Source organism: Typopeltis vanoorti, chromosome 6, assembly GCF_054136105.1.
Source record: "Typopeltis vanoorti isolate ZY-2024b chromosome 6, IOZ_Tvanoo_1.0, whole genome shotgun sequence".
NCBI lineage: Eukaryota > Metazoa > Arthropoda > Arachnida > Uropygi > Thelyphonidae > Typopeltis > Typopeltis vanoorti.
This window is the reverse complement of record NC_143554.1, coordinates 87,034,756-87,051,251: the sequence shown is the minus strand read 5'-3', so window position 1 is coordinate 87,051,251 and position 16,496 is coordinate 87,034,756. Positions and strand designations below refer to the sequence as shown.

At 34.2% G+C, this 16,496-nt stretch overlaps 1 protein-coding gene across 1 annotated transcript; it reads right to left on the bottom strand.

Moving 5' to 3' along the window:
* Positions 1-14,798: 14,798 nt before the first annotated feature.
* Positions 14,799-15,296, bottom strand: LOC150105669 (general transcription factor II-I repeat domain-containing protein 2A-like). Its single transcript, XM_090394526.1, has one exon. It carries the CDS (start codon positions 15,294-15,296, stop codon positions 14,799-14,801), a length of 498 nt encoding a protein of 165 aa, XP_090250652.1.
* Positions 15,297-16,496: the final 1,200 nt, after the last annotated feature.

Sequence of the window (16,496 nt, the reverse complement as noted above, 5' to 3'; positions counted from 1 at the left end):
ATTCATCTTAGCACACGAATTTTGACTCTTATACTACTTTCTCGTATTTTGAATATGCACAAAACCATTGGTGAATCATTTCCTTCTTTCAACTGGAGCTCATTTCTTAGTGCAAGCAATTTTTGGTGAATGTTCTGATGAAAAATGAAAATAAAACTGGTCTTCTATAATGAAAGTACCTCAAGGGAGGTATAAAGCTATATACCAACGGGCTACAACCCACCAAAGTTGTTACAACCCACCTACGTAACGCTAAGTATTCAGGAACTGATCTTTTTATAACTTGGCATTTCCAAGGAGATTCTGACTTAGAGAATACACGAGGCGAATTTCTTTTTCTCTTGCTCTCTCTCTCTAACTTTGTTACTGTTGCGACCCCCCACAGGCTAGAGGTAGATGTGTGTGTTGAATAAAATATCCGTATTTGGTAACAGTAACCATGCACACTGTATGATTCGCACGCCAGAAGCTTTCATTTCATCAACGATCCTTGCAAAAGAGCTTCTGAAGCTTAAACCTATGAATATTTTATTATTTCTGTAGCTCTTGCTTTCCCAGTTGTCGCCAGATGGCAGGCTTATGACATCTGTTTAACGCATGTTCAGTTTTCTGGACGTTGGTGTAGTGGTACAGGATGTAGTGTGGAGTGTGTCCGCGTAATGGTGAACATTCTTGTGCAGATGCAACCATAAGGATGTGAGTCGTTCGGAGCTTCCCATTTTGTGGTTACTCGTAGCAATACAACGGGAGTTTTCAGAGCTCCTTTAACATTAAGTCGCTTTGTCCTACTCATTAAGTCATCCACTCCTCCTTCGCCAGCACTCTCTCGCTCTATTCCATCGATCTTCCTTACTCACGTGCAAATAGTGAGGTCTCGTGCACCAGAGATGGAGGTGCGCACAGCAGGCAGAACGATAGGCGTCTGTCTCCGGCCGTAGCCAAGCAGTATGGTTGCTCGCTCGTCCTCCTCCTAGCGGCTGCAATGATGCCGGTCAGGAGGGGCCACGTTGTCCCCCAAAATACCTTCATCGATAGTATTATCCGGAAGTTCGACAGCCTCAGTAAGTTATATACTATTTTTTCGTAATTCTTCTAGAGTCACTGAATCATTGTTGGCAAGAGTTAGTTTTTCGACAAACGGCTTCACCTCAAAGATGGCGAGCAGTGTCGAGAAAACAACCTAGGTAGGATTCTGAGAGGTTTTAGATTGTCAACGACAACTAGGTCATATTTACGATTGATTCCAGTACTAATATTATTTGCAAACGAGCGGTAATAAATACATTAACCTTCATTATTAAAACTAGATGATTGATGGCTATTGACTATCTTTCAATGAAATATCTGATCATACACGGAAACAAACAAACAGGAAAAAAAAAAAAAAAAAAACCTTGATCATCAGCCGTATCGTGGCGCTTTTAATCTTTCCGCCGTTACTACCTGTACATTGTAAATTAGGGCTAGCAGGATTTTTCCTTGCATGTTACTTACGAATTGCTACAAAAGACCTGGATTTACAATAGATAAAAGAGAAAAGAATGAAATTGCCATACTTAATCTCAAAAATAATATTTCACTTCATAGTAAATTGTCGGATTTCAAATCGTATTCAGTGTTGTCATGACGGTAATATACTTTATAGTGGGTTTAAATTGATTTATAGTACTTAAATTGATTTTAAAAATGCCATACTGAGTTTAGCTTTGTCATCAGAATCACTCATTTTAATGATCTCATGAAAGTGAAGAATATTGAAGAAAAAACAAAAAACACTGATGTATATAGGCTTACTGTTTAAACCATTTTTGAATGTATGCCACGTGCAGTAGTTTCGGCATATTTTTCCCTAATTCATTTTATAACACAAACGTTGTTCTATAGTCTGTACACGCAGTATCCATAAACCAATAAAACAATCCAGAGAATAATTAACATGGATAACAACTGCCAACATCAAATTGTATTCGATACGAATATCAAATGCTTAGGGAATAGCCAATAGGAACTGAAGATGTTTTTATAATTGTTTATTGCATAATTCTGATAATCACCGCGTTAATGTAATTTATAATTATTGAATTATTACATTGGTTAATGATAAATAATGTCAAACGCATACAGAAAGAGAAACACTAGTATAAACAATTTCTACATATATAAAACGTAATGTTTCTTGTTATTGAATAGAATCAGACAATATCAATCGAAATTAACAATTCAATATAAGTGAATTATTGTAAGGTTAAGCCCATATTAGTCCCAGTTTTGATGTTATATGATTTACAATCTTAAAATACAATATACGTTTTAATATTGATTGATTCGTAACATATTATCCACTACGAATTTTATAATGATAAATAAAATGGCGACAGGTTTTAGTTATTTTTTCCAAGTAAAAAAAAAAAGTAGCACTATTCTGTTGAGCATAAGTTGGTACTTTTCTTGTATTTTTGTTTCATGAAACAAGTATAATTTTTGTTTATGATTTTTGTGATTTTTTGTATCAATTTTCCTTCCAAGAGAAAATTTATTGATGGTTTCTAATTATTAAGTAGATATTTTTAGTAAACGGAATATCTGCATTACAGTCTTAGCTAACATTTTTAATGTAAAGGTTAAGGTCACATGATTGCATGCTAGCTAAGAAAAATCATTACTTGTAAGCAGTAGTAGGCAAACGTAAAAACTCTTGGCTCGTACCGTTTTTTTTTTTTTTTTTTTTTTGTTATTAATTTAGCGCTCATAATATATGTCACTAAAGGAAATTGAGCTTAAACATGGCATTCGATTAAGGTCATATCTTAACATTGTTATTGAGCAGTGACGTAGCTAGAGCTTTTGCCGCCCGGAGCGGTTCTTGAGTTTGCCGCCCTCTCAATACACACCAAAAATACTACAAAAAGTCAAAACGATATACAGGGTGTTCGGGATAAATTTGACATATTTATAATTAATTATATTTTTCCGTAAGTTACATGTATTAACACACACTTCTCTTCATTTAAAAGTTTGGACCCTTCTTCATTCATATACAAGATGTCAGAAAGGATGGATAGCTGGAACCCACCTGAATCATGGAAGAGAATAACTTGTATCATGATGATTCGTGCCCGCCATCAAAATAAGGATATTACGACTGCTGCCCAATGCTCCCTGAATACAGTAAAAACAATCAGGCATGAACTAGAGACTTGCAATGGTGACTACGAGGATGTAGCAAGAAGAAAGATCCCTAGCAGACGATCTGATTGCGTTCGTACAGCAGAATTCCTCGCAAATCTGCAGGAACAGGTGTTGAAGAACCCTGGCATTGGAATTCGGGCTTTGTTCGTGGAGTTGCTAACTGTAGTCAAGCCCTGGATCACAAGGGTAGCCAACGGTAGGCCGTATGTATGGCAGCAGGATTCGGCCCCTTGCCACACCTCTGGGAAAAGTCAAAAATGGTTGTCTGAAAATTTCTACGACTTCACCAGTCCAAATGTTTGGCCTCCAAACTCCCCAGACCTTAACCCCATGGATTATTTTGTATGGGGCGCAGTTGAAAAAGACACCAATCGCACTTCCAGTAATACAAAAGCCCAGTTAATGGATAAAATTAAAACAGTTTTTGCGGCCCTTCCCAGGGAGACTGTAGCATCAGCTTGTTCGAGGTTCCGAAGCAGAATTGAAGCTGTGATCGATGCTAATGGTGGTTATTTTGAGTAAATCTTGTTGATAGTATTGTAATTAACTCTGCCTGTAATGTTTTTTTGTCAATTCATTAAATTTAATAGATACAAAGAAGATTTTCTTTTTCCTTACGAAACTGTCAAATTTATCCCGAACACCCTGTATAGGGAAATAAATTAAAATATTACGTTTATGTTTATTGTAGTTGTAAGTATCAATGCTCATAACCACTGGTTATGAGCATTGATTCTGCAAGCATTTTATCTTATTGGGGTTAAGAAAACTCAGAAAGTCTACCGAGATGCATATTCCTTGTAAATATTGTTTAGTTTTTTTTTTTTTCTTTTCTTGAAAACAATTGTTCCAGACCATACCTACAAGTAAAGGTTAAAGAGTGGGAGGGGATAATTAATTCCTGAATGATTGTCGCTGAGAAAATTGTGAATCTCGTGATAGTTATTGGCATACTGACATTAGTTTTACTCGGAAGACTTTCCGCATCTCTAGCTCGTATTTTCAACACCGAAAACATTTTACAGTGTTCGAAGAAACTCAAAATGCTGACCTTACTTACCGGTTGTATGTATGTTCTACGGAGCGCTGTTAGAGGTACGAGTTGTGTTGACGTTGCCATGGAAACTAGTGCTCTGCAGTACCGATCTTCTACTGCATAATTGTTAGAAGGTTCTGCTTCGTTGTCTGACTACGTGTCTGCACTGCCATCTGCTTTGGTTCAACGCTTCAGTCTATGGGAATGAAAAAATCACTCGTAAAAATCATCTTTGTCCTGTTTTAAGCCGAGGGTGAGTTTCGAGAAAGGAGAGTATTGTTTAAAACTATGACGATGCTACAATCGGTGACATAGCATACATTAAAGGAATGGTTTTCAACTCACAAAAATGGCTAGGGGCAGCATGGGAAGAGAAAATGCGAATGCATTATAAACTTTAGGGATAGTGTGAGGGCTGTTGGAATCAACATTGACATTATTTCATGAGATTTTATTTCTTTATGGTATATTTCTTCTCCCTTTAAATGACTACACAGAAAAAATAACCTTGCAGAAATGTCCATGTTTGCCATGGATATTTTCCCTTCCTATTTGTGTTTTAATATGCATATTTGACTGCCAACGTAAAATAATTTTCACAAGAATTTACGCTGTTAAACAAAACGTACTGGTCTCATAACTTTAGCTGTTTTGGCCGTCACTACAACCAAACCAAATGAGGTCAGCACGTGCTACTTTTCAAAGCAGTCTTGCAAATAAAATTTCGAAAGTAGGGTTTTACTCTTAGAATGAACTTAGAAATGAGGTTTTGGCAACAAAAGTCTTTTTTGTTGCCAAAAGCTCAGTATCTGTAGTTTCTTCCAGCAATAATATCTAATAATAATAATATTACATCGAAAGAACAGTAATTAAATAACCTGTTTACTGCACTTTTTTTTTCTTTTTTCATGTGAATCCCACTGAAAGTACATTTGTAGGTGAGCCGAGGGTTGGATAATCTGGAAATCCTTCTGTACAGTAAACATTGCATTTTTTCAAGCTACTTCGCTATCATTTTATTTACTGATTAACGTAAGAAAATAGAGGTAATATATTAATATCCGATGAAAACAGCACTCTGATAAATTAATTAGTTTTAATACATTAACAAACATTATCACTTCTGGGCAGAAATAACAATGTTCATGATTTCGTGTCCAGTAAATGTCTCAGTCAAAAAATAACATTTCGAATCACTTTTCGGCAATTACTAAGTGTTGTGTTGAATGGCAGAGATTGTTGGGTGACATGACACCGACAATGTGTCACATAGACACATGGTAAAATTAATTCCAAGAGGCGATGCTACTTAATCATTTATTTAATTCATATTGCATTCATAACAATAAGTAATAGCATTCTAAGTGTATATTTATACCGGAAGCCCATGACGTTATACAAGAAAGCTGATTTAGTAAATCTTATTTGACACTCATCAAGTAATAAAGCCCATTTTACTGTTTTTGAAAACTATGTTGATTTATTTAGTTTTTGATAACCGAGTTATAAAAGATAGATCTTTAAATCAATATATCTTTCAGCTGTATTTTATTTCTTGCACCAGAAAGCTGCTTTTTTTGTATGCTGCTTTCTTTTTTTTTTGTGTTTTATGTTTTATTAAATGGCAAGTTCTTTTCAAAATACGGACTTTATTTATTCTTCCATAATTCATTTCAATAAGAGCAGAATAACACCTTTTTTGTTTTTAGTTATTAAATAAAATAACTTGTAGATGCTTTCATTTTTCTGTCCAAACATCCGAAATAACCACATCAAGATGTTGCCCTAACAAGAAAAGATCATAAAATAGCAGAAAAAACATTTTATTTTCTGCTATTTGTTTGAAATTTATTTGGAAGTGAAGCTAATAAAATGCAACACTTTAATTTTACTGTAGAGATCCTAAATCTCATTCTTCAGCGTTTAGATGTGCTGTTGAAAAACATCTACTATGCTGAGTTTGTTACTGAACTAGTTTATTTGAATCTACACATATGTTGTAATTTATTTTCATAATAGATGTAATGTCATAACGTTATTTCAACTAGTGCGGGTAGACTGACAAATATACTGTGTCCATGTCCTGTTCTACAGCAAGTGATACAGAGATGACCAAATAAATGAAGAGAGAGAGAGAGAGAGATGTAATTTGGAGTTGGAGTAATTTCTATAGCTCAAGATTTGGAGATAACTCTGTATGATTGACGGCTTTACTTAATATTACGTGACACTTCCAAAGAGTCCAAGGACTCAAACAGGAGGGAGGGCGCTCCTCCAAACAACCTATCGTCTATATTACTCACCCCCTCTATGTACATATACAGCAGCGCTATCTGTCATCTACACACAACGCCATCTACCAATAGTTTTTTTTTCTGTGTGTGCGTGTGTGTGTTCTCTTAGCCAGTTTGCCTCTTTTCTGAATGAAAAAAAACCCCGAATTTCCGGAAGGAAAACCAACTTTCTCCGTATTACATCAACTAATTGACCTGCAGTTTGAAAAACTCATATAAAGATTCTTCTCGTCATGACAGAATCGAACTCTGTTCTTTTCCACTCGAAAGTCGCAGTTTCCCTCATTCTTCCAATGGAGCTATGGAGATGCTATGATACATATTTGAACACATTTGAAAAGTAGCATATCATATTCGTGAACGAAGAACAACTATTTCAAGAAATACGATTGTCATTCCATAGCTAATAATATTCGCTAATATTAATGACTGACTGAAAAGAGTGAGGATTTAGTACAATATTTCCTATTTTAGGATACAAACTATAAATCATGGATTATAACTATAATGATATTATTCTTTGTGTAGAATGGAGTTTTCTTTTAAAGGTAAGTAAGCAAAACATAAAGGTAAACCTATAGAACTACTTCGAGTATAGCTGGCTTGGTGTATATATTGTTATTCTGGAATGGAAGCTGATGGTCCTGAACACTCTAAGAAAACATAATGGAAGAAAAATTAACTCGCAATAAAGGAAGTAATTCTTTACAAAAATTTACAAGTTAAAAGGTAGAAGCAGAACAAGCATATACTTTCTTTATTGCCCTCATTTATGTCTAGCGTAATAAAAGTGCAAACTTCCTTCCCTTTTTTCGTGTATGAAAGGAAGATAGGTTTCGCTTTGCTTTTGAACTGCTGACTGTACGGCGATTTCGAGCGTAAGAAGATAACGGAAATCGAACGTACCTGTGCTTTAAAAGTGTTTGATGTGGATGATGGAACTTTATGATGCTCAGTAAAATAAGCTACTTAAAATTTTGACAGCAGGCCACTTATATATTACTTAAGCCTTTGAAAAGGAAACACACACACACACACACACACACACACACACACACACACACACACACACACACACACACACACACACACACACACACACACACACACACACACACACACACACACACACACACACACACAGACGAACTTTAGACACGTTATTACAGGAAAAAAATTCTACTGCAATGAATGGATGGGGGGGAGGGGTCTCTAAACCATACTTGAAGTTGACTCTAGTGGAAAAACCTCTTCATGGTGATTCGAGCTATATATATATTAGTTAGAAGAGTAGTACAATTAGTCCTAGTAATTATATTATATTCCTTCAAACAAGAGGGGGTTTGAAATTTTACGATAAAAGGAAATTGTTTTATTCCAGAACGAATCCAAGAAAGTGGGGTTGGGTTACTAGCAAGAGATGTACTTGTTGGGTTACTAGTTAAAAGCTGGAAATGCTTCACTTTACATTCGTCATTCCTATCAGTTAGAAAAAAAAATACTACGTTCTTACGTAATAGTCGCCCCGCTACGTTTAGTTACGTAGTAAAGGATGAAGTATACAACTTGTGAGGTCATAAACGGGGTTACGCTTAGTAATGATCAGTTTGCTGTAAACATGTTGTCACAAATCACTTATTCATCAAGTATCGCACCACTCACTGCAGTATTATTCGCTGTTATATCATTTCGTCTTGGTGTTAATTTTTTTATTATTTAATTTGAGTTGTTTGAAAATATCAATATTTAATTTCTCGTTCTCCAAATTAATTCGTGGTCCTCATTGGTAGGTAACAAACAATAGATGCATTTAAAGTCTGTTAATGCAGTGAAATTAGAACAGGCGTGGGAAGTCTCTCTCTCTCTCTCAAATGTCACAGTTAATGGTATTTTTTTAAAAAAGGTTTATATGGTTCCCACACACGAAAGGTTATTTGTAAACCTATAGTGCATTTGTACTGCGGATGGGCTAATATATATATTTTTTTCATTTTTTTTATCAATTATATAACAGAACATGTTAACATAAATTGTATAAAATTTAGATTTATCAACCGTTCTTAGGTTTCCATAAAAATAGTTGACATTTAAGACATCCATAAAATACGTAAAAAAAGAACCAGGAATTTTACAACAAATATCGTTTTTAATTATTTAAAATAAAGAGCCAATAGGCTTCAATAGACCCACCATAATGTTTAACATCATACATCTCCTAGGAGATAGGTTTTACATTATGGAAAATACTAAGAATAGCGATCAGAACTTTCTCCACCTTTGCTACGAGTTGCCCTAGTTTGTACTACGTGCTTTAGCTTACGCTAGTAGTCGCCGATACGTTTATAGTTACTATATTCGGCATGAAACTCTTTGATTCCGATCTTTGAGTTTCTTATTCGGTTTTAAAACAATGTGGGATTTAATATCCCCTTAATTTAAATATCTTTAATTGTTTCATAAACGCATTAATCTTTCATAAATAATTTTTATTGTAAATTATCAACTAATTAAGATTTTTTTTCCGCTTAAGTTGAGAATTATATTATTACTATTATGTGACACCTCCAGGGAGTCCAAAGACTCATCGAGGGAGAATATGCCAACAGCACCGAACTATTAAACCCCGTCCAACTACTAACCGCGCTCAAACTTCCTTAAGCTATTAGTAGCAGAGGCTCTACCAATCGACCAACCTTTGCTAGCAACCGAAAAGAAAATTATATCCCTTTAAAACAACCAAAATTATTACATGCATGCTACTGCTATTCCGCTGCCTGCTGACGAATTACCAATTTTCCATGACAATAATTAAAAAAATATGTTTCACTCTCATGTATAAAGCTGTACTGCAGCTGACTTTTGGAGAGGAATTATGTAAACCAATTTTTCTTCTGATTTTTATCTATAATTTAGGTGTCCAAACATTTTAGAAACCTTCTTTCTTTGGAAAGCAGCTATAACTATTTCCCGTGCGATTTCTGGCCAAGTTTGTCACAACATTTTTTGTGAAAATTGAATGTCTTATGAAATCTAAATGCCGACACTTTACTACAAGGTTTTCGAGGCCTTTTTTTTAATCTCAAGTATCTGTCAGCAGTCTCTCTGGATATTTTTTATACAATACGCAATTCAGTTTCGGCTTCGTAGCACACAGCAATTTGCATTTCTTAAGCCGTTTGTCTTGAAAGCATGCCTTGATTGTTTCTAACTGATGTTACAGCAGGAGTCATTTCTTCAGTGTGTTTAATTTTTTTCTGGTCCTTCATCTTTATTCTATCCGGTCTCTAACTCGTCTGTTCAAGATAATTGTGTTTTTTAAATAGCACTATTAAAAAGCCTTTTCATCACTTTCATCTTTGTTTCACTGCTAACTGTAATACAAAAATAAGACACTTATATTCTTATTCTCCCAACACCCTCTTTTAAGTAAGTATTGCAGTTGTAATGTAGTATTAGAATATGCTTGTTTTTACACTTCACAACATGAATTAGCTTAGAGTAATTAGCTTAATGTAAAATGTTCAAATATATATACAAGCTAATTACTCTAAGCTAATTCATGTTGTGAAGTGTAAAAACAAGCATATTCTAATACTACATTACAACTGCAATACTTACTTAAAAGAGGGTGTTGGGAGAATAAGAATATAAATGTCTTATTTTGTATTACAGTTGACAGTGAAACAAATGGAAATCAGTCTTCTTAAATTGTTATTATTTATTATTATTTTGTTTAATTACATCCCTTATTTTATAAGAATGGGGATAATTTGCAAGTTATGCAAAATGCTATTTGACAATACTTATTTACTTTACAGTTAATGTCTGGACGCATGGTAGATTCTTCTTCTTCCTTAACATATTAGGCCTAGTGGCCTGTTACGATTGGAAACCGAAATCCCACGGAATAGGTCGGTCAGTCCTTATATTCCAGGAGTGTCCTATGTCTGTAGATGCGTGTGTTTGCCTGTTCTGGGGGGGGGGAATGAAAACCTGAGTTTCCGGGTGAACCCCCCCTACCTCCGTATGAGACCGGCTAACTTACCTTTCATCGAAAGAGACCAGATAAAAGTTCCTCACGTCACTGACGGGAATCGAACCCAGGTCTTTCCGACCAAAGGGTTTCGTCTATACCGACTGAGCTAGGGAGGCTCTGCATGGTAGGATTAAGTTTATAAGAGAGAGTGACAGATAAATCGTGCCGCATGTAGTCATAGACTGGAATTACTTATATTTCTGAAACAGCAGCGAGGTATATCTTTGAAAATAGCTTCGTACAAAGTAACTTTATGTAGGGACAAACAATCTGCGAAGGAATTAATTTATTAAATTAATTCCATAAGATACTCTCTCTCTCTCTCTCTCTGTCGTAATTGAAATAAAATTTATTCTATTATTTTCAATGAAGGTTGCTAGCCGATGTGATTAAATAACTTGATAGTGAATGAGATGATGTTTTAAAATGAAAAAAAAAAAAAGTGTAAGTTATGTGAAGAAAAGAATATATTAGGTTAGCCTAGTGGCTGTGCGCTTCGCACCCATATTCCTGGGGAAGGAATGTTCTAGGTTCGATTCTCGTCGGTGACGTGAGGAGCTTATGGATCTTCCTCCGCCATAGCCAAGTTAGCCGGTCTTGGGCGTGGACAGTAGGGTTTATCGTGGGTTTTTTTTTTCATCCCGCAAAGCAGGCAAACCGACCTTGAGAACTCAACACCACTATGGACATAGGATACACTGGGAAGTAGGGCTGACCACCTTATCCTGTGAACGGTTTGAGGTCCGATGATTAACTAACCCTTCGACACCGCAAGGTGAAAGGGGGAAAAAGGAAGGTGAGATGAGATGAGAGATCTAGTTCAATTCTAATTTAGTCTTTCTTGTTTTACCTGATTTTCAGCCTAACACAATATTAATTATGTGGGCTGAAAATTTTATATAGGAATGCTTTATCAACTGGAAAAGGCGAGCTCTTTCTTTTCTAGTAGTCCCCCCCACCTTTTTTTTTTTTTTTTTTTTTTTTTCAGTCGATTCTAGGGTGAGTCTACCTTTGGCAATGTTTGTTTGTTTGTTTTTATTCTGGAAAGAAATTCGCATTTTTGTAACCTTCATTTCAGAAAAATCGACACGATATGAATACATATAATGCTGTTTAAAATTAAGAACATTACCTTTTGTTCATTACGTCACAGAACTGCACAGACCTGGGTCGATGATGAAAGATTGCAGATTTCCAAAAACAAAAGTAGTGCTAAATATCCTATTTCTTATTCTAAATGGACGTACGCACACCCATATATATTAATCCCCGTAATAATAATAAATAATAATCCATTAACGCCTTTTATTCCCTAATAGGGAACAGGAAATTCCTAACTTTTGGAGACTGAAGGGAGGGGAAGTTCATCTTGACAGACGTGTGAAAACCACCAAATCTGTTTCAAGTCGGTTTAATAGCCTACCCTATACGTTATGATATTCACAGCTATCTTTTCATTTTTCCTTTATTCAGAAATATTATTATTATTATTATTATTAGTAGTAGTAGTAGTAGTAGTAGTAGTAGTAGTAGTATAGAGTATGCAGTCTCCTATCTGCAGATCCCGAAGTTCAAGACTTTTTTCACTTAACTCCCGAAGAGTCCGCATGAGCACTACACTTAATAACTTTCCCCAACTTCACGTCATCCGCAAACAACTAAATATCTTACTTAAATATAAAGAGCCAATAGGCTTCATTTCGGCGATATAAACATTATTTAAATTAAGGGGATATTAAATCCCACATTGTTTTAAAACCGAATAAGAAACTCAAAGATTGGAATCAGAGAGTTTCATGCCGAATATAGTATAATAAACTATAAAAGTATCGGCGATTACTAATGTGAGCTAATGCAAGTAGTCCTAGTACGTAGTACAAACTCGGGCAACTCGCGTTTGTACTACGTACTAGGACTACTTGCATTAGCTCACGCTAGTAATCGCCGATGCTTTTATAGTTTACTATATTCGGCATGAAACTCTCTGATTCCAATCTTTGAGTTTCTTATTCGGTTTTAAAACAATGTGGGATTTAATATCCCCTTAATTTAAATAACTAAATATCTACCTGAATTCCACTGACAGTAGCATTAATAGAAAGGTTGAACAATAATTGTCATAGAAGAGTCCTGTGGAAAAACCACAGGACTTTTCTTTTTCCTCATATCGTTCCCCCGTGCACCAATCTTTGATATTTATCGGGAATCCCTTTTATTTTTAATTACAGTATTTATTATTTTTTTACAAACATCTATAGACAAACACACAACAACTATAGCGATATATTCAATTCTGCTAAATTACATTCGTTTTTAATTAATCTATTTTCCAGCCATGACAACTAATACTTTCTTCAGGTTACATAAATGAACCGATTATGTAAATCACTTCTGATTTTCAGACACTTCAACTCTAATAGTAAAATACGAACTTTGTATATTTTACTAACTTTGCTTCTCTCTCTCTCTCTGTGTGTGCGTGTGTGTGTGTGTTATCTTCTTATGTCCTACAGTATTGTCTAGTTCAGGCAAGTGCAATAAACTTCCACAGTATATATATATATGTAATATATACCCTAAATTCCTTTCCTTCTTCTATTAGATAAATTAAATTACAAGTATTTACTTGTAATTTGTTGTAACTACTTACAGCAAATTACAACTCATAGCTATCATAATACATACATTTAGTGAATCTTTTTCTCAATACCTTCGATTTGTTTGGCAACAATTAAAAGTGTGAGTCAAGTTGAAATCCATGATCCAATACTGTCCTGACCAGGAGTTCTTATAACATTATAAAACCCCTTTCTCTACAGGTGAAGCTTCCTTTTAATTAGCCTGTAATAAGTTCAGGAGTCAATATTGGTAAGATACCTAGTAAATTCTATCCAACAAAATTAATTTTTTTCTAAAGCGGCCATTTAACTTCTATTCATCTAATCTAATACCACTTCGTACTAAATCCTTATACGTACATGTATTTATATTAATTGGTAAACCTCACGTCTCTGTCCATTCGTCTAATCTTCTTCAATGATACTGTAAAGTACTGAGGTTATGCAAATGACAGGCACTATTTTGCTGGGTTTTGTATCATTTGTAAAGACAAAAATTTTACTCTTAATGTGTGAATTTAGAATATACCACACACACACACACACACACAAAATTCTCGTTATTCCGACTACAAGTAAAAGACTAATACCACAATCAACGTATGTGATAATGTTGCCTTGTCTAGCAATTGTTCTGCAGTGCATAATACATAGTTTTGCAAGCTGACATAAATTATCCATTTGTGGTTAACTATAAATGAATATTAATACACGTGAAGATCACATGAGTCATTTTATTTTATGGGAGATATATTATTTACGGCTTGATGTTTTATGGATACATTACTCCATCTGTGAAATGCACCGTTTGACGTAGCGCAACCTGTGATATCTACTGAATAACGAATTTGCATATCGAATTATTTAAACTGAAACTATGACTTAGCAATTGAAAACAGTGTTATCTCTAGAGAAGATGACAAACTTAAATTTATATTCAGTTAATTTATATCTTTGTAGCGATAACTCAAGCTTGTATCAGAAATGTAGAAACTTTGCTCATTTTAACATTTGTTTTACAAAATATGTATAGTTTGTCAGTTATTTATTCCTCGGATATGACTTGACGGCATACTATTGAAATTCGATATTTGGAATCTTTACAAAAATTGTCCATATATATCTGAATTTCCTTTTCAATTGGATCATTATAGGAACACTAAATACGTAGTATTTGGTAAAATGTTTCCAAATGTTACAAAAACAATAACTCCACTCTGGCTGAATGCAATTCAATAAAATTCAGTATTTAGGATGTACACTAGTACAGAACAGAGTTTTTGCAGCAAGAGCCCTAGTTATCTACCAGAAATTGTTAAGAGCCACATCCCAAAGGTCTATATACGTACACATATAAATACAATATCATTTATAAGGAATAAGGAAAAAAACGTTTTTGAAACATTATATTTATTATTACATTTTTTTATTTACTCTTTACTAGTAGAAGGTTTATGGATTTCTAAGATATCAACTAATTTTTGCTAATTTGGTTTGTAATTAGTAATTTAACTTATTAATTCTTTCAAATGTTGGTTTGTTAATTGAGAACAGTACTTGGATTTTACAAATTTCATCGTTGAGTACAGTGATTCACCATCATACGTCGATCCAAAAATTGATAATTAACGATATGCTGCATTTTTTAAATGGCTGTACGTTATGGTAGGTACACATTTCCAAAATTCATTGATTGAATTTACTGATTTATGTAACATTTTAAGACCTTCGTCTTCTTGCATTTCTATTAACTCCATTTCTCTTGATGCCGTTCCAGGAAATAAGCCTTTTAAAAGCGGGAAATCGTTGTTAATTACATCAATTTCAAATGGATTTAATAGAAATGCGATAGATGGTTTTAATTCTTGTAAGTCTACAAATCGTTCTTCAGAATCGTCCAACAGGTTGTTTAATTTTGCTTCATAGTTACTGATGGCTGTAGGAAGAATATCACATCCTGAAGTCGCTTTTTTCAAACGTGGAAAGTGATTGAATGTCTTTTCACTTATATTTTTTTGAAAAAGTTGTAATTTTTTTTTAAATCTAAAAATGCTCTGACTCAATTCTGAAATATTCTTGTCCTTGCCTTGCAACGACACATTCAAATTTTGTAAATGTTCCATTATATCGGTAAAAAAACATTAAGTTCTGGATCCATTCATTGTTTTTTAATTGCGGATATGATTGCTTTTTTCTAGGAATTCGATAATAGGTTCCAATAAAGCTACAAATTTGTTCAAATACATCGTATGTAGATAACCATCTCACTATGCAGTACAACGATAAATCATTTATTTGTTCATTCAAATGAAGTTCATCAATAAAATTTCAAAACTGACGGTGGTTGTTTGCATTGGTCCGAATGAAATTTACGATTTTTATGAGTGGTGTAAATGCATGTTCAAATTAAAGTGTTTTGCAACAAAATGTTCTCGATGCAAAATACAATGAATTGGAATGAAATCGGGAATGCTTTAATCTTTTTTTAAAAGTCCAATTAATCCAACATTCTTACCCACCATTGCTGCTGCTCCATCAGTAGCCACACTTACTAATTGACTTTTTGGAACATATCAACGTATCTTTTAATGCTATTAAATATAATAATTCTTCTCGGATCACTCATCCTCAAGAACGAAATGAATAAAAATTGCTAATTGTGGTTGGTCTATAATGTCAGTTGATTCGTCAAGCGCCAAACTAGGTGCTACACAATATTTTATATCGTTTTCTAATTTTATAATAAATCCACGTTTATTTCTGAAATTCGACGTTCAGTTGTCTGTCGTGAGGTAGGAATGTTGGTAATTAACTTTAAAAGTTTTGTATTGTTAGGGTCCAGTGACTCAATTGTTTCAAGAAATGTTTTGCTTAATAAATTCCCCTTCGGTATAAAGCCGTTTTGCACGTGCGATGTTCCATGATATTTTAAAACTAGCCTCTATTACAGTTTTAGATTCTTCAGCAAATTTTGTCGTGAAGTTAATTTGGTTATTAACTGAAGATTTCAACGATTTAAGCTTTTTAATTCATATTTCAGATTTTTCTGGATATTGAGACGAAAACTCGCGATGCAATTTTTCATAATGACGTTTTAAATTCCCTTCTTTGAAATTGCTCACTGTTGAACAGTGAGCAATTTCAAAGAAGTTTGCAGATGAGGCATAAAGCTTTACAATTTTTCTCAATAAAAGCATAGTCTTTTTTCCCCATTCTTCCTTAAAATTTCTATGTTTGTCGATTTACTTCCGCTTCTGTTTATTTTCAAGAGTCATGCTGCAAAATATTCTATAATAAAATTTTAAAAATAAAATATTAATATT

What these genes read in the sequence shown, in the direction of transcription:
- LOC150105669 (XM_090394526.1), bottom strand. Translation starts at nt 15,296, where the DNA reads ATGGAACATTTACAAAATTTGAATGTGTCGTTGCAAGGCAAGGACAAG.